This window comes from Crocuta crocuta, unplaced genomic scaffold, assembly GCF_008692635.1.
Source record: "Crocuta crocuta isolate KB4526 unplaced genomic scaffold, BGI_CrCroc_1.0 scaffold25, whole genome shotgun sequence".
Classification (NCBI taxonomy): domain Eukaryota; kingdom Metazoa; phylum Chordata; class Mammalia; order Carnivora; family Hyaenidae; genus Crocuta; species Crocuta crocuta.
In genome coordinates, this window is record NW_027532015.1 from 18,209,802 (window position 1) to 18,229,285 (window position 19,484).

The 19,484-nt window shown below is 40.0% G+C and overlaps 2 protein-coding genes across 2 annotated transcripts; both read left to right on the forward strand.

Annotated features, from left to right (window-relative positions):
• Window positions 1–6,875: 6,875 nt before the first annotated feature.
• On the forward strand, window positions 6,876–7,907 carry LOC144241496 (trace amine-associated receptor 7a-like). The gene has a single exon (XM_077776074.1). It carries the CDS (start codon window positions 6,876–6,878, stop codon window positions 7,905–7,907), a length of 1,032 nt encoding a protein of 343 aa, XP_077632200.1.
• An 11,218-nt stretch (window positions 7,908–19,125) lies between these two features.
• Window positions 19,126–19,484, forward strand: LOC144241428 (proteasome assembly chaperone 4-like). The gene is given in 2 exon segments (XM_077775987.1): window positions 19,126–19,210; window positions 19,213–19,484. Coding segments are annotated over 2 exon segments (357 nt in total).

A 19,484-nucleotide genomic window follows, 5' to 3' on the forward strand; every position in this document is an offset into this window, starting at 1 on the left:
CTCTGTGCTGACAGCTCAGAGCCTGGAAACTGCTTCGGATTCTGTGTCTCCCTCTGTCTCCATCCCTCCCCAGCTCACACTCTGTCTCTCTCTTTCTGTCTCAAAATAAACATTAAAATTTTTTAAAAATTAAAACATACATGTCGCTTGACTCTGTAGCTCCATTTCTAGAAAGTAATGCTAAGAAAAGAGCCAGTCAAGAAAGCAAACATGACAATCGCATTCATTGTTTAACTTTTAATTATCAGCTGGGAAAAGCCTACGTCAATATGGGATAAATTAAATGAATGATGTTACACCTATGTAATAGAACATTATGAAACTGTCAAAAAGTATTAATGAGTTCTATATAAATTGACATGGAAAAAACCCACAATATATTTTTTGACTAAAATAAAAACTAAACAGAACCAAAAACCCAGATTATAAAACAGTATATGTAAGATGGCCCCCATATATGTATATTTCCATATGCTTCTTAAAAGTCTACCTTTATGGGGCGCCTGGGTGGCTTAGTCGGTTAAGTGTCCGACTTTCGCTTAGGTCATGATCTCGCGGTTCGTGGGTTCGAGCCCCGCGTCGGGCTCTGTGCTGACTGCCAGCTCAGAGCCTGGAGCTTGTTTCAGTCTGTGACTCCCTCTCTCTCTGACCCTCCCCTGCTCACGCTGTTTCTCTCTCTCTCTCCTAGAAATAAATAAAAAAATATTTAAAAAAAAAGTCTACCTTTATGTATAAGGGACAGTGTATGTGTATATGGGGGGAGGGGAGTTACTGTGTCATTTGTCTTTATCACTGTGGTATTGGTGATGAAATTAAAGTATCAAAATTGACATTATGATTTCACAATCTCTGTTTTCCTTGAATACTGCAGGTTTGTCTCTTTGCTAGTTTTGATCAAATGAGGATATTCTTTGAGTGCATATCCATAGTATATTTTTTCTTACATAAGGGAACTAAATTGTAGCAGCGTTGGTATACTTTAGGGTACCTCTTAAAAGTGGTTAAAGTATCTTCTTAAGAATACATTTTAATATTATCGAAATGTTTTTAATATTGTTTGAGGTGCACATTTTCATGGGTCACACTCTGTACCTCTTTTTGGGGCTGCTGGATTTGAGTGTAATGACAGGTCTGGAGGCCAGAAAAGGTGTTAGGGGAGGTCCTGAGGAGGGTCTGAACATTACCCCCAGGGAAGACCATTATTGCTTCTGGAAACAAGGGAGACGGACCTCCTTAGGCAGGAGTGGACCCGCTGCCTCTTCCAGCAGAAAAAGGCTTGTGAGAATTAGAGGGTGGGTGTGATCAGTTGCATCAGGACCTGCCATGTGTCAACATTCTAATCTTTAGAATCTTTATTTCCTAACTGCTGGGAGCCTCACTGGCCTCGCTGGATGACAGTCACAGCGAGGCAGCGTTTGCACAGCTCCTGCCATGGGAAACCAAAACTGGTATCTCCTTCTGCTACTACTGGCTCCTGTTGGAAATGAGGCTGCTGGTATTGATCAGGCCTCACAATATTCCAGATCAGACCAATATTCCCCACACAGGTTCCTCATAAGGAAAAGCATATTCCTGCCTTTTCAAAAGAGACTTCAGATGAAAGCCCTGTGGATGATTGTCAAAAGGCTCTTCCTATGGGCCTTGCAGATCCAAGACTTACATAATAAAGGGGGCAAAGAACACGAGTTACAATTGAGTCTGGCCCTGAGACAAAGAGCCTAATTTAGAGTTAAGGGCAGATATCCACCCCCACCCAATTGTTTCTGCTTGGAGCGCCTCCCCCCCTCCCCAAGGCATTTGTGATCAAATTTGGAATGACTTATTCTGGCCTAAAAAATGCTGATTGCAGGGCACCTGGGTGGCTCAGTCGGTTAAGCGTCCGACTTTGGCTCAGGTCATGATCTCGGGGTTTGTGAGTTCGAACCCCACATCGGGTTCTGTGCTGGCAGCTCAGAGCCTGGAGCCTGTTTCAGATTCTGTGCCTCCCTCTCTCTCTGCCCCTCCCCTGCTCATGCTCTGTCTCTCTGTTTCAAAAATACACTATTAAAAAATTAAAAAAAAAAAAGAAAATGCTGATTCCACCCTGTGAAGGAACCTATTGAGGAACTTTTTCTTTTGTGGTTATGGGAGCAAACATTGTGTTTCCTGAAAGACCTGTTTTTCTTGATACTTTGCCTTAAACAAACAACCTATTGACCCCTGCCCACAAAGAAGTAACTTCACCCTTTTTTGGCTAAAAACATTGTCTTGTATGCTAAAGATAAGTTCCTTCCCCATAGGATAAGCATCTAAATCCCCTACCCCAATCACTATTGATAAAGGTTATGCAGGAGTCTTCTACAAATCTATGTTCTGGGAAATTCTTACATATCAAAGAAGTTTGTCATAAAAATCATTGTCTAAGGCAAATGCCACTTCTGTGCCATCTCTCAAACACTTAATTATAAAATGAAGTTGAGCCCCAGTCAGAGCAGAGATGCCTGCCTGGTGATCAGAAAGAATCTCGGGCCTTTCTCATCCCTCCCTTGCCGACCCCGTCCATCCATCAGGGACCCCTGGACCCGGCCGGAGCCGGCCTCCGACACCTAACCAATGCCAGAATTTTAGCAAAAGATGCCCTGGGAGTTTGAGAATTCAGTTTGAACAGAATTCACCCAGCTATAGGGTAGGGCCCTGTCTTGGTTCTCATAAACTCAGTCCCATAGCAATGGCACATATGGGACTCTTCCGAGGTACTTAGGGAAGCTTTCAATTCTCTATGTGGGCCTTGAGTAGAGAATCTAAAGATTTTGAAGCTCATCATTTTCTTTCCTCAGGTTCTCCAGAGCAGCTAAAAGAAACTAACCAATTTATTACACTTCTATTTTAACTAAAATGTGATATGACAGCATATTTTTGGTCACCAGAGCCTTGTCTTCTGCAGACATTTGATCACAGGTATCTACAGATAATAATTCGAGTATATGCTTTGCCACCATCGGTTATGGGCTAACAATTCTCTCTCCACCACTGGAAGTGGGGTCATGAATGCATCAAAGATCCAATTCCAGGAAACCCAGAACCTATTCGGAGAACTCATCTTAAGATTCAATTCCTCTAGAACATAGTTCTTTTTCTCTTTTTAATTTTTTTTAACATTTATTCATTTTTTGAGAGACAGAGTATGAATAGGGGAGGACAAAGAGAGAGGGAGTCACAGAATCCAAAGCAGGCTCCAGGCTCTGAGCTTTCAGCACAGAGTCTGACGTGGGGCTCAAACTCATGGACCGTGAGATTGTGACCTGAGCCAAAGTTGGATGCTTAACTGACTGAGCCACCGAGGGGCCCCTGGAACATAGTTCTTTTATCATTGTATGGAATCAGCCTTTCATTCTAAAGGTATGATCTGTCATGACTGTTACATCATCTGATATTTATATAGCCACAGTGCATTCTTATGATCATTATTTTACTAGTACGTATTTTTCTATTCTTTTTTCTTTAAACAGTGTGTCTCCTCTAGACGGCAATAGTGGAGATTTGCTATTTTTATGCAGCTGGACAATTTTTGTCTACTTATTGGAGAGTTTAATCCATTTACATCTGATGTAAATTTTACATGTTTAAGTTAATTCTATCATCTGATATTTGTTTCTCATTTCTTGCTTTTGTATTTTGTTTCTCTGTGGCTCCTTTCTTGCCTTATTTTTGCTAAAATAAAAGTTTTAGTTACTATTATTTTCTTCTTTGGGCTTCCTATACATGGAGAGATATAATGTGTAGATTTAGTAGATTCAATATTTCTAGGATGTCCAATCCTTAAATGTTACCAGGAAAATATAGTGATCCTATATACATGTAGTTAATGGCAGAACATCTATATTCATACGCTGTAAATGACAAAACTAGAAGGAGAAATGAGCAAATTTACTGTCCTGATCAAATATTTCAGTATCTCTCTCTCTAACTTTTATACATGAAATTTTATACAAATAAAAAAACCCCACAGGTTGTTTTTTTTTTTTTTTTAGAAATTGACAAGGTGATTCTAAAAGTTATATGAAACATAAAGACAACAGAATAGTCAAAACAATTTTGGAAAGAACAGCAGAGTGGAAAGCTTACATAATCTGATGTTAATATTTACTATCATGTTTCAGTTAAGACAGTAAGGTATTAACCAAAACACAGAAACAAGAGCAGCAGACTAGAGAGTGTAGAAACAGGTCCACAGGTACATGGTTGATTGATTATTGACAAAAGATTAAACACTGTTCACTGGAAAAAGAATAGTCATTTCAAGAAATACTGCTTGAATTGCTAAATATCCATATACTACTATTATTGCTAGTGCTATTGAACCTCAAATAATAATCATAATAAAATTTCTGACAACATACTTAAATTTAATGACAGGAATTACAAAAGTAAACATTAGGAGTAAAATTACAAGAATTTCAGAAGGAACATAGCAGAAAATAGTTGTGACATTGAGTTAGACACATGCTTCTCAGATAAAAAACAAAGTCGCTAACCATAAAAAAAGTTGAACTTCATTAAAATTAAAACCTTTACTCCTCAAAAATACACTCTCAAGAAATTGAAAAGTTCAACATTCAAAACATATATTTAGAAAGGACTTGTACCTAGTCCACTCAATAATAAGAACCCTTAAAACCCAATTAAAAGTGGGCGAAAATGTTAATGAATAGTTCACCAAAGTGGATACATTAATGGTCAAAAATATCATGAATAGATTCTTAAGATCACCATTCATTGCACTAAAAGCATTGTGAGATACTACTAACGCTATCTAGAATGTTTAAAATAAAAAGAAATGAGGGGCGCCTGGGTGGCTTAGTCGGTTAAGTGTCCGACTTTCGCTTAGGTCATGATCTCCCAGTTCGTGGGTTCGAGCCCCGCGTCGGGCTCTGTGCTGACAGCCAGCTCAGAGCCTGAAGCCTGTTTCAGTCTGTGACTTCCTCTCTCTCTGACCCTCCCCTGCTCACGCTGTCTCTCTCTCTCTCTCCTGGAAATAAATAAAACATTACAAAAAATTAAAATAAAAAGAAATGCCAATATCGATTTTGAAGAGAACTTGGAGCAATTGGAATGCTCACAGATCGTTTTCGGGCACGTAAAATGGTGCAATTACATTCCAAAACAGTTTACAGTTTCTTGCACAGTTAAATGTATGGTTCCCATATGAGCAATACTACTCCTAGGTATTTCCCAAAAACAAATAAAAACATATGTCTATGCAAAGAATTGTACATCAATGTTTATAGCAAGGCTGTTACTAATAACCCCAAAGCAAACACAACCTAAATGTCTATCAACAGGTATACAGATAAAGTAACTGTGATTTACTCATGTATTGATTGTTATTTAGCAATAACAACGAACCAATAAATATACCCAATAATGGATGAGTCTCCCAGACATTAAGCTGAGAGAAAGAAGGTCCCAGGAGAGCACAGATTGTGTGATTCATTTCTCAAGTGAGTTTAGACGGGACAGACTAATCTGTAGTAGTAGAATGAAGATCACTGGCTGCCTAGGGCAGGAGAAGAGAAATTGGTGAGATCTACTGCAAAAGGCTCAGGGAAGTTGCTGTGGCATCGAAAATGTCTCTATCTTGATTGCGAAGGCGGATCTATTTAGTGTAAGTCATCAGCCTGAACGCTGTAAAAGTGTAAAGTTTTCAAACATAAATTATCCCTTATAATGAAAAAGCTGGTTTTTACAAATGACCAAATTCATTTATTTAAAAAAATGTATTTTTCAAAGCCTAAGGCTGAGATCTCTTCTAGAGAGCTAAGAGGAAAAAGAAACTTGTCAATGGTAAAATCTAATGTATAATGTAGGAATATCCACATTCCAAAGATTCTTTTTCTTTAATAGCTTCCCAACAGTCCCCATGTAGAAACAAACTACCAGACAAACAAAACCAAAAAACCTCAGCCAAAACCTGCTTTTTAAGTGAACATATACTTGCTTTATGTATTTCCATGAAGAAAACACTGTATTTCTATACCCCCATGTTTCCAAATCAGAATTATTAAAATTCAACCTTAGATATTCAAGATTTTAATATATGATTCTGCATTTAACTTCTTTAACACAAACCAACCATGAAAAGAAGAAAGAGCTTATGTGAAGGATCTAGTGACAAACAGGAATCACAAATAAATGGTTCTTACAAAAATGAAAATGCAGTCCCAATAATTGGTAAGAATGAACAATATGGCTTTCAAATCCTATACAGAGGTTTTTAAGGACAGGCACTATTTCTATTCTTATTTCTATTTCATGAAAAAGTCATATGTCATCTGGAAATTAGAAGGGTATAAACTTATTTTTAGCCTAAGATAATCATTATTTAGATTTTTTTTTTTTTTTTTTACTTTCTACACCTTGCACAATGGGGATTCAATCTTCAGGGCTCTGGGTATTTGGAATTATTTGGCTACTCTCCTGAGGGGACAGAGTGATTTTGGCATTAATATGGCTCTGATAAATGAAGGGGGGAAAACGTTAATAAAAAGTGGCATTATACATGCATCATGTAACAGCTCTTTGATGACTAATGTTTCTCAGATATGAACTAGTAGGTATTATGGAGAAAATATTTTTGAATTAAACAGCATCTTTTATGTAAAAATGAAAATTAAGTGCTGCTTCATTACAAAGTGAAATCTTTTATGAGGTGAGGACATGAATCCATCACGTTTTTAAACATGAAAATAAGGAATGTTACAGACAAAGAAATAGGGAAAGAATGTACTGGCAATTACTGGTATATGGTATCTCTCTCTTTTTTTAAAGGATTTTTGGAAACTGAAATGACATCCTTAGCCATAAGAAGACAGCTTTCCAGGTATGGGAACAGAATCATGAGCAGTGACTTGCTCCCCCCTGCAGCTGAGCAAATGTGCTTTGAGAACCTGAATGGATCCTGTGTCAAAACTGCCTACTCACCAGGCCCCCGCGTGATTCTCTATGCAGTGTTTGGCTTTGGGGCTGTGCTGACTGTATTTGGAAACCTCTTGGTGATGATTTCGATTCTTCATTTCAAGCAGCTGCACACACCTACAAACTTTCTGATCGTGTCCCTGGCCTGCGCTGACTTCTTGGTGGGGGTGACCGTCATGCCCTTTAGCACAGTGAGGTCCGTGGAGAGCTGCTGGTACTTTGGGGAGAGTTACTGTAAATTTCACTCTTGTTTCGATGGGTCTTTCTGCTATGCTTCTATCTACCATTTGGGTTTTATTTCTCTCGATAGATACATTGCTGTCACTGACCCTCTGGTCTACCCGACCAGGTTCACAGCTTCTGTGTCTGGCTTATGCATTGCCTTCTCCTGGCTCCTTTCAATTATTTATACTTTTTCCCTTTTTGGCACGGGTGCAAATGAAGCTGGCCTGGAGGATCTAGTAAGTGCTCTCACCTGCGTGGGGGGCTGCCAGATGGCAGTGAATCAAAGCTGGGTATTGGTAAATTTCCTATTATTTTTCATACCCACGCTTGTGATGGTCATTGCTTACTCAAAGATTTTCCTCATCGCTAAACAACAGGCTAGAAAAATAGAAACTATGAGTAGTAAGACTATGAGATCAGCAGACAGCTACAAAGACAGAGTGGCCAAGAGGGAGCAAAAAGCTGCAAAAACCCTGGGAATCGCAGTGGTAGCCTTCCTCATTTCATGGTTGCCGTACTTCGTTGATTCAATAATCGATGCCTTCCTGGGTTTTGTCACACCCACATACATTTATGAAATACTGGTTTGGATTGCTTACTATAACTCAGCAATGAACCCCTTAATTTATGCTTTCTTTTATCCTTGGTTTCGAAAGGCCATCAAACTGATTGTCACCGGCAGAGTCTTGAGAGAGAATTCCTCAACAATAAGTTTATTTTCTGAGTAAGTATAGGTTATAGATTGAGAATAGGTTCACAATGCACATGGCACTGAAGAAAAAAATGAATCATAACTGTGTGCGAACTTCTCATGTACAATTATTGAAGTAAGCTTCACTTTTGATCCAAACACTTAATTCAGGTTCATAGTTCAAGTTCATAGTTCTTTGGTAAATGCAACATTAAAACCCATTTGTGAAGGAAACGCCATGGCCTTAGAGCCAGAAGTGCCCAGACTACAAAGCCAACTTTGCCATTTAGCACCATGATCTTGGGCAGCTTCATTTCCTCTGAGCTTAACTGTATTTCTCTGCTTAATAATCACTCCCTTGTAGGACTTTTCAGAAAGATTAAGACAATAATATAAAGGACCTAGTATATTTTTGTTATTCTAAACCCTGCCTTTGATTACTTTATGTTAGTTAATCCCAGGCTGTATCTTCTCTTTGTTTCTTTGTAATATTTTTTTAATAAACTGTAAATACAACTAAGAGATACTTAAGGAGGCAGTGGCTCTTTGCTCTGACAGGATCACAGAATGAATCTGCACTGTCAGGTGTTCATATTTATGGGTCTAATAGTGTGATTTCAGAGTCAGAAAAAAAAATCAATCAAGAGACATATCTCTTAACTGTAATATCAATGCAGGTATTTACAATGGAAAAGATAAATGAATGGCATCATAGAAAACAACGTTTATTCAGTAAGCTTCTTCCTGGTAAGTCTGCACATAGAATTACAGTAGGGGTCAGAAATTTTGCCAGTTAGCATATGTTTAATTAAAGGATTTTAAGATTGTCATTCATCATGTTAAAATTAATATTAAAATTAATTTATTTTTATTCACATAATGGAACTTTGTTCCAAAAATTACTCATAGAAGCTTTCAAGGATATATGTGAAAATATAAGTTAAAAGTGTGTTCAAAAGTAGAAAGAAAACTGAAATATAAAGAAGGCATAAAAAGAAGCCAAGAAGGAATCTGCAAAATACATATCATATGACCCACAAACTTGGTTCAAAGGTGAAAAAGAAAAGCTGACTTAGTCAAGCAGATCACCAGGGGTAAACCAAGCCAGGTATTTCAGAAGTTTTCCTGGGTGCTCAGACTGAAGGTTGCTGTATGACCTATGAACAATGTGCTACAGTACTTGATTCAGTTCTAACTCTACTTTTATTACTATCAAACACTGAGATGTTAAGGTCAGATATCAGATCTTGGGAGCAGGTGTGAATATATATCAGAATATTCTTGCTATAGTTTTCAAATTTCTAGATAATGTAAATCAATGCTATCTACTAGCACATCATTTCTGTTATTATGCAAATGCTACAAAGTGCTAAACCCTTCCTGAAATAGTGTATTATTTCTGATTCTACTGTGCTTATGAGACACTCTCTTATCTCTCTCTTGCTTTATTGGATTTTACAAATGATTAAAGGTACCCTACTATGTTTAGTATCATGTTACCCACAACTCTTCAGTTCCAATACTGAATGTCATCTTCTTTTGATGCTAGTGGTTTCAGTTATAGCAACGTTTTTTCATCCTGTTCTGCAAGCTATGGAATCATCCTGCTGCCTCATGTTAAAGATCAAAAAGCTAAAACCAGTGTTTAAGAAATCTAGTGACTATCATAAAGCTTCTGGATTCAAACAAACACTTTCAGCATCGAGTTTAATAAATTTACACTTGTCTTTTCTCTTCATTTATTTATTATTGGTAGCCTCTCAAATATATTCAAAAAACCTTTTCATTTTTACCACTCTCTTCCAAGGCCAACAAACTATTGTACTTAAAAAAAAATTTTTTTTTTAATGTTTTACTTGTTTCTGAGAGAGAGAGAGAGACTGTGAGCAGGGGAGGGTCAGAGAGAGAGGGAGATACAGAATTTGAAACAGGCTCCGGGCTCTGAACTGGCTGTCAGCACAGAGCCCGATGAGGAGCTCGAACCCACGAACCATGAGATAGTGACCTGAGCTGAAGTTGGACGCTTAACTGACTGAGCCACTCAGGTGCCCCTGTACTATTATACTTTTATAAGTGTTTGAAACTTTCACCTTAGGGGTGCCTGTGTGACTCAGTCCATTAAGCGTCTGACTTTGGCTCAGGTCATTAACTCATGGTCCTTGAGTTCAAGCCCTCATTGGGCTCTGTGCTGACAGCTCAGAGCCTGGAGCCTGCTTCAGAGTCTGTGTCTCCCTCTCTCCTTGTCCCTCCCACACTCACACACTCTCTCTCTGTCTCTCAAAAATAAATAAACTATTAAAAAAATTTTTTTTAATAAAATTTAAAAGTTTTAAAAAAAGAAACTTTCATTTTAAAGATACCAGCTATTCCCTCATTATTCTCTATGAACTTATTCTGGTTGTGTGGGGCCTTTGCTATTGGCCTTTGTATCAATGAACATTTATTGAGTGCTTTTGGTATGCAACACGTGGGCTCTGGAACTGGAAACATGTACAATAAAGTCAATTTCAACCTAATAAAGATTTATCCAACTCACGAAACTATCATTCTGTGCATGGGATCCCTTACCTGCACTGGCTCAATCTTCCCAACAACTCTCTAAGAAGGCAAATATTATTATTTTATTTCCTAAGCAAGGAGCCTAAGGCCATAAAGAGGTGAGTAGAAGGCCAAGGTGGCATATTTGTTAAACAATAGAACGTTATTCATAACCATAGCCAGGCAGTCAGAGAGTAAGCGCAGCAACCACCCACTATTAGCCCTCACAGGGGAGGCTGTGGCCCCCCTCGGCATTCAGGTCATTGGGAGGGATTTGGAACACAGGACTTTCCTGCTACCAGGAGAAAGTATGAGCATCATAAAGAAAAGTACAAAGTTCTTTGGGGAGATGGGGACACTGGAGAGAGTAATTGATTTGCTACGGTGTAACATTTAATCTACAGTTTTTTACTCACCTATACTCCTTCATTCTGGAAATAGTATTTTACTGTACAAGGCTCTTCCCACTGAGACTGAAGGGAGGGCCATTCAGATACACTGTATCTTTACTACTAAGGCAGGGTTGGCTTACACATGTGCACAACCATGAATTTGGTGCTTTATACCATTCTTTGGCTCCTTTGCACCTTTTCTCCACAGAAATCACTCCATCTCACCTGCATTGTTGACATTAGAAGTTTCATTTTCTTTTTTCCATGGATCAATTGTTCCTTCATTATTATGAATAACAATATGATTATGTTTGCTCACATATTTAACAGTCCCTTTCAAAGTTTCTCTTTGTTTTCCACGTACAAAGAGATCATAGAAACATTTCCGTACATCTTCCTTCTCGGGAACCACCATGTTCATTTTATCCATGACATTACTCTCTGCTTTCTCGTGATCTGTTGTTCATATTTGTTCATTCCCAAAAAACTTCATGACTGAGGAGAATGTCCCTCTTGTTCTTCCTTTTATCCCCAACTAGACCTTCTACTGTACTTGGAAATAATGGATAATCAATAAATGTTTACTGAATAAATAGGTGTGTATTCCTTTAAATATTTTAGTAAGTTTATATAGAATGTGTATGGTCACATTGAGAAAATAATAGACTTAGAATTTCTTTCAAGCTCTATTGGTAGGAATGGCTCTTACCTCATTAAAATCCTTATACTAAGTGTATTTGGGGTTGTCTTTTTCTCAACTCTGATTTTTTAATCGATTTGATGCTATCTGATTTTTCCTTCAGATTCTGTATGGATCATGCTTTATGCCTCACAGTGCTTATCATTCTCAATGCTGTAGACACATAGGTGTTAATTTGTAGTAAATGAGTGTGACCATTCATGGATATGAATTTTATTTGAATTACCCTCTGAAAAGGGCTTCATTCCCTAATTGTAGGGCATTGGTAGTTGAATTCAATGGACAGAACAATTCCAAAACCAAATGTACTTTTGTACACTCCCATAACCACCTGGTGGAATTAGACTGTGAAGGTGGAATCCTCATGGATTGAAACCGAAAGTTATCTTAAAATAATCTAAATTAAACCATCCTCCGTTAGATGCAGGTTGCGGCTTAAGTAACCAGCACAAGGCAGAACAGCAGAAGTCTCGTGAATTTATGTAGAGGGCCGGCCACACACCAGCAGCATCCGGGTGTGCACAGAGCCTGAACCAAAGCACCCTCATGTCCTCCAACATAGGCTCACAGTACAACCGCTCCTTCCTGAATGTTGCCTCAACTCTCTTGAAGAATTTTATGGGATTTCAATGACAATGATAATTTTAACCAGAATTAGAATTCTGTTTCAAAAAAGAAAAAAAGTCTGTGAGAATTTGAGAAGAATTTCTCTATTACCTTCTAGGCCAAGTACATGAGGAGTGGTGTGATGCCAGCATGATGGCCACTCCTTAATTTTAAGCTAACTGTCTCTTGATGGCCCCTGTTTAGGAGCTTTTAAGATTTTCTTTTTACACTTGTCTAAGTTGTTGCCTGTGCGGTCTTTTCTGTTTGTTTTTTAGCCCTCTTTGCATTTTCAGTCTGAAGCTTCAGACCTTTCTTTTCCCAGAAGAAGCTTCCCTTACAATTGCTTTCAGTATTTTCTTCCCTTTACTGTTTGTGATTGTTCTTCCTAGAACTTCGAATTTCTCCCAGGCTCTATTGGAAGGAACAGCTCTTACCTCTCTGGTAAGCTTATACTGTGTGTATTTTGGGTTGTGTTTTACACTGGTTTTTCAATCAATTTGATCTCATCTGATTTTTATGTTTCATAAGTATATTAGGGGACCTTTTCTGGGCTTTCAGGAGTAAGGTACAGTGCTTCATTATCTTTGTAGGGCTGATTTCCCCATGGCACGCACCAATTCGACCATTCCAGTTGTGAAAACACTGAATTGCTTAATACTGATTGGTGAGTATCTATTGCTCTGAGCCCCCATGAACCACCTGTTTACTTTCCCTAGAAACTCCTCCCCAGATTTCAAAGGCTCCTCCGGATCCAGCGTGCGAAAGGTCACTGCAAGGCCAGGAGGACATCTCCAGGGCTGACTCCGCCTGCCAGCATAGCATGCATCCTGACCCGTCATTGCCTCCGTCTGCCTATGGTTTTTTACTGTGTTGAAATATCAACCCTGACTATCGAGCTGAAATGGTCATGGGCTGAAGAGTACTTCATCAATGATACATTTATTTCAGGTCCTTAACGCTTAAGTAGGGGCAATTTCAGAATGTATTCAGAACTCCTGAATGATTGCTTACTTAATTATCATTTGTTTCTAAGAAATGAATGAGAGCTCATAAAATGTGTGGTAGGGTGATGCGACATATTCTTCAAGTTAGTCCGGAAAAGTGTGAAGGAATGAGACTCTGGTCATCAGATTCATCTTTCCTGCTAGTTTAATTGGAAGCCTGACTCACAAAATATGTCACTAGATTTGAAACACTCTGAGCTTGGTTACATCACAAATATCAAAAGCTTCACCATTCTTTCTACTAGAGCTGACAAATGCCCTTTGATTCCCTCTTACTCATCTTTATGTTTTTAATTTTCTAATGTTCTTTAATTATGAGGGAGAGAGTTACAGAGTGCAAACAGGGGAGGGGGAGAGAAAGAGGGGAAGACACAGAATCTGGGGAAAACTCCAGGCTCTGTCCTGTCAGCACAGAGCCTGACGCAGGTCTTGAACCCACAAACCGTGAGATCATGACCTGAGGTGAAGTCGAACACTCAACCGACAGAGCCACCCAGACACCCCGACCCTTTACTCATCTTTTAATAATACTGTAAGCAGATCTTATTGCTTTTCACTCAATTTCCACTATCTATAAGCCCATAACAAATTCTATCTAATTCAGATTAAAACTTTACAATCACACCCCACTCCGTTCTCTTTCAGTGGTGTCCAGGCCCAGGCCCTCAGGCCCTAGAGTTTTTACTCTTTCCTCTACTCTCCTTTTCTGCCTGTGACTCCATCCATCTGCCAGGGTAGGGCAGCAATGGAATAAGAATATGACAAATGGGCCAAAAGCTGTCCTCACACCTGGTAGTGTCATTGTCTCAATGGACAATGCCCTGAATGCGCCAGGCGCAAGGGTAGAGGCTCTGTGATGAGGTATATATGTGACTTCCTTTGGGGGGCCGGGGTGTCCCTCCACCATCTGGTCCCCTGATATCGGTGAGCCACTCCAGCTGATCTTCCAACTCCTCCTTAGAGTCTGTCCATGAAGGGAAACCTTATAGACCTTTCTTTCTAGGGTCTCTTCATTCAGGGACCCACTCCATTGAGGAAGGTACTGGCAAGATGACTCAAACTGATTCCCTGTTTAGATCTGCTAATTCAGTCGTCCTGCTGACCCGCCCTGTCTTCAGGTCGAGCACAGGAAAGCAGAGTTGGAGAAAGATGGCTGTGAGGAAGACAGGCCATCAGGAGAAGAAGCATGTCTTGTCACCTACTCAGGTGGCACCAATGCACGTGGGCTGGAGGACACTGGAAGCCAGTCAGGTTAGACCCTTCCTGCAGACCTCCTATTGCAGGGTGCACTAGGGGTCTGTGCCACATCCACTTGAGGAGGATGTCGGAAAACGTCAACTGAGCACTGACCACAAGACCAGGGAGCAGGGGAAGGGCTGTCTCCTGCAGGGCTGCCTGAGGAACCCCATGTGCACTTGCATGAGCTGGACATTACTGGAAGGTTCACAACACCAAGGTCATGACCACTAAGCCAATATTATGAGGAAACCAAATTCGATGTACAATTATTGTTCTTCTTTTCTTCGACTCTACCTTCTCCCTGTGGAATGGAGCAGAAAAGGAGATGTGGTAAAGAGTGAAAAATCAGACATGCCCCACCCCTAAAGCCAGGCTTTTTAAGTTCAGACTTGACTACCCCTGGAAATAGTGAGGACAGTTAGACATAGAGCATAGTTCTAAACTTCGGTTAAAAATGGAGTTACTTGGGGGCGCCTGGGTGGCTTAGTCGGTTAAGCGTCCGACTTTCGCTTGGGTCATGATCTCGCGGTTCGTGGGTTCGAGCCCCGCGTCGGGCTCTGTGCTGACTGCCAGCTCAGAGCCTGGAGCCTGTTTCAGTCTGTGACTCCCTCTCTCTCTGACCCTCCCCTGCTCACGCTGTCTCTCTCTCTCTCTCTCCTAGAAATGAATAAAACATTGAAAAAAATTTAATAAAAAATGGAGTTACTTAATTTTTAAAAAGTGAATTCAATAAAATTAAATTTTTAATACTCAAAGAGTGACTGTAGAGGGGTGCCTGGGTGTTTCAGTCAGTTAAGCGTCTGACTTCGACTCAGGCCATGATCTCATGATTCATGAGTTCAAGCTTCACGTCGTCGGACTCTGTGCTGACAGCTCAGAGCCTGGAGCCTGCTTCGGATTCTGTGTCTCCCTCTCTCCTGCCCGTCCCCTGGGCTCTCTCTCCCTACCTCAAAAATAAATAAACATTGAAGAATTTTAAAGAAAAAAAGAGTGGCTATAGAGATATACCTGAGATCTAATGAAAGAATAAACAGGGAAGATTTGACAGGGCCCATTTTAGAGGCTGTGATTTAAGGAGAAATTAATTTCATGCTGTTTCTCATCCCAAAGATTTCCATAAGCAATTAAGACACATTTCTAAGAAATACCTATTAAACAGAAATTAATTATGTGATGAATCAAAATGAGAACTGACTCAGTTACACATTAACTGGAAATATTTGTAGGACTGGCAATAGAACAAATTGATTGTGTTATCAATGCCAACCACTGTTCATTTACAGTTTGACCCTCTGACTCTGATTTGTGTTTGGTTACCTCTAGTCTCTAGTCTAAAGGCCCAAGAGCACAAAACATTTCTCGTCCCTTTCTCTCATTAACAAATGTATGAGTGTGGGGCCTGGAAGGAACACAGAGATCATTAATGCATCTTTCTCTCTGATAATGAGAAATGTCTCACACTTTCAGTCACTGGGGAGATGGTAATTTAATGACCTTTTATTTTAGGAATGTCTCAGAAGTTCAAAACTTTCAAACTGATTGGCAAGTGCAGATAAGAGACTGAAAACTTTGTATGATGCAAGATAATCAAAAGTTTGCCTCCAGTCCTGCCCTTGGTGTTAGAAAACATAACCGCTGAAAACATGATTGCTGATTAACCTTGATCTTGATCTAATGCATTCACTCAAAATGGTCTTATGAGCAAGATAGGAAGACTCATACAAGTGCCAGAATTTTAAAGCTTTAGGAAGTGCCTCTAATTTGCATGGCATCTCAGCTCTGGGCTAGTTGCTTTTTATAGACTAACCACAAATATGAGTGTCTAAAATAACCTAGATTCTGCTAATAACTTTCAATGATGTAGAAGAAAGAAAGAAAGAAAGAAAAAAAGAGAGAGAAAGGAAGGAAGGAAGGAAGGAAGATAGGAAGGATGGAAGAAAAGGGAAACTTGCAGAAGAATTCTTTTTCTTAGTAGACACTTCATATTGCTTTCTCTAAAAGGTTGAATTCTTGGACATATGCTTGCATTGGATCCTGTCACATTTATTATCAGTCATTATTACAGTTCTATTATCAGTCTTTATTACTTCATTGTCTCTAACTTAAAGTTGACCAAATGCTGTCCAGGCTTATTTTGAGGGCATAATAAAAGCCTTACCTGCCTAAAATACCACCTTGCTGTTAAAAATACAAGGGTGAGCGCCGGGTGGCTAAGTCGGTTAAGCGACTCATGATTTCTGTTCAGATCATGATCCTCTGGTTTGTGAGTTCAAGCTCTGCAACAGGCTCTGCGCTGACAGTAAGGAGCCTCCTTGGGATTCTCTTTCTCCCTCTCTCTCTGCCCATCCTCCCTCCCTCTCTCTCTCAAAAATAAATAAACTATAAAATTTTTTAAAAATACTAATGGGTCAAGATAGTGGTTTCTAGAAATTTAAATCAGAAATAAACTGGTTTAAAAATTAGGGAAACTAAGCAGATTAATTACAAAAATTTTAACTTTACCGACTAAGGACATGATTTTAAAAAAAAGCAGCAACAGCACGGGGGACAATTTTAGGTATTTTGCCATAATTTCATTGAGTATGTCTTACTATCAAGAGTTAAAGAAGAATATAATCTAAGGAAAAGGATAATCTTGTAAATTGAATAAACTTTCCATCATGAGACACATGTCCCACTGTTCTCATTTTTCTCATTTTTCTCTGCCCAGTGAGAGCGTTGCCACAGCCCAGTGCTGTTCCCAGACTGGCATCTCCACCTAAGACAACATCAAAATGCGCAAATATTGAGAAATAACATTAGAGACATGTTTCCTTCTGTGTGGATCCCCTGCACCTTCCAGAAACCTGGCCTTTACCTGACGACTGTGCTTCCCAGCAGGCAGATGATGAGGTGGGTATCGTCCTTTCCTCCTCCTCGTGGTACTAAGGCATTCTTCCTCCATCCTTTCTAGAAACCCAAGGTTATCAGGGGTGCCTGGGTGGGTCAATCAGTTAAGCATCCAACTTCAGCTCAGGTCATGATCTCACATTTTGTGAGTTTGAGCCCCGTGTCAGGCTCAGTGCTGAGAACTCAGAGCCCAGAGGCTGCTTTGGATTCTGCATCTCCCTCTCTCTGCCCCTCTCCTGTTCATGCTCTGTCTCTCTCTCTCTCTCAGAATAAAGAAACATTTAAAAAATTATAAAAAAATAACCCCAAATTTGCATTTCCTCTGCCCTCCTCAGTATTGTCAAGCATGGACCCTAGAATCCTCCACCTTTATTTCAGGTGAATGTTTAATACCCTGCACTCTATCCATCTCTCCAGTACTACTGTCAATATACACAGTATGTAAAACATAAATATTTGCTGTATTAGTGCTTTAGAAATATTAATTCCTACAATCATCAAAATAACTCTAGGAAGAAGGTAGTATTGGCATTCACATTTCACAGCAGAGAGTACCGAGGCCCAGGGAAGCTAAGAAGTTAAGGGAACTGGATTCTAGCCTAGACTGACTGGACCCAGAGTCCATGTCCTGGGCCATGTGCTAAGCTGCCTCCTGGGTCTTGGAAACCCTCTCCACCCCACCTCAGTCTCTCACTCACAGGGTGAGTCAGAGGTGAGTCACAGGGTGAGTCAAAACCTAGGACTCGTATTTTATAGGTTTATCTGAAACCCTTGGGACTTCTGAAAATCGGATTCTTTTTATTTAACAAAGCACATCTATTACAAATGTGGAACACAGCAGTGAAGTATGGGAAGCACTTGTAATCAACACAGTACGATCTCTGCACAAGCACATGAACATTCATGCGAGGAGAAGTAAATAAACACTAGTCCTCATGTGGGTGTTTGCCATCGAATTAATTAGACACAAACTTCCAGTGTTATAGCTTGTGGAACATCAAAATTTGGACTTGTACTAAAATCTGAAGTCCCTCCAATTTGTGTTTCTGATCACCCACTTCTGCCTTCAGGCTCCTTTACTCTAGAAAACCGATTAGAAGCAAAGTTTCAGCTCTCACTTCCTGGAATTCTTCACTCTCCTCCTCACCCAGCTAATGCCAATGCCAATCATTCCAATCACTTCTTAGATGTGAAGTTGAAGTTGGATGAAATCATTGTTCACTTGTTCTTACTACTTTTGTTAATGGTAACCCTATCTATCTACCTTATCTATAGATCTACCTACCATCTATCATTTGATATTATTTATATATCATTATATATTATATTCTAATGAGTTCTAACCATAAATTAGTCCTTTCCCTTCCTTATCTTTACCCACAGATTCATATGGTAGATAATATTGCTTCCATATTTAGAGATGAGTGATCTGAAGCCAGGAGAGGAGGTGAGGTAAGTTGTGCAAGATCACACAGCCAAGATTTGTCCTTAGAACTTTCTGATCCACACCCCTGGGCAGTGATTCTCTAGAAGACTGCCTTCCTAGCTTAGAAGACAGGCTTTACCTATAGCTTATGCCCAAAACACTTGCTGTCACTGTGAATCACTTTTCACAAAAGGACCTAAAGAGTGGAAGTAGAAAACAAAGGAAAGATGGAAAAATGTCTCTTACTAGCTTCCACAGACCCCCGAATCAGCACACACTTAATATTGAAGGGGAAGTGTTAGAAGATCATAATGACCTGCTTTTAAAAATTACTAAAAACGCTTAACAGCAACAACAAAAAGAAAAAAAAAACTTAATATCATTAGGAAGTGATTTATAAGATGCTTTAAACACTTTAAAATGTAGCCCCCAGATTTGTGGGCCTGGGCCAGCCAGATGGCATGGACGGCAGCCACCACTGGCGGGACATCTCCCTGCACAACTCGAGCTCGAGACGGTGGGCGCAGCTCGGCCACTTCCATATCAGTGGCTGAGGGACTCACTCTTCCCGTGGGTGGGGGCCACGTCACATCTGCACAACCTCGCCGTGGCCATGTGCAACCGCTACAGTCCCATCTCCATGTCTACCTCCCTCCGTGGAGACACTTCTGATCCGACCTCCTTGGGCCGTGACCAGGGCTTAGGTTCCAGGTTCCACCACTCTGACGATGCAGACCTTCTCGGCCTCCGGGGGAGCTCCTTCTCCAGCTCTGCAGAGAATGAGAACCTGTGTCCTGTGGGCAGAACCCTGGGCAGGTAG

What these genes read in the sequence shown, in the direction of transcription:
- LOC144241496 (XM_077776074.1), top strand. Translation starts at nt 6,876, where the DNA reads ATGAGCAGTGACTTGCTCCCCCCTGCAGCTGAGCAAATGTGCTTTGAG.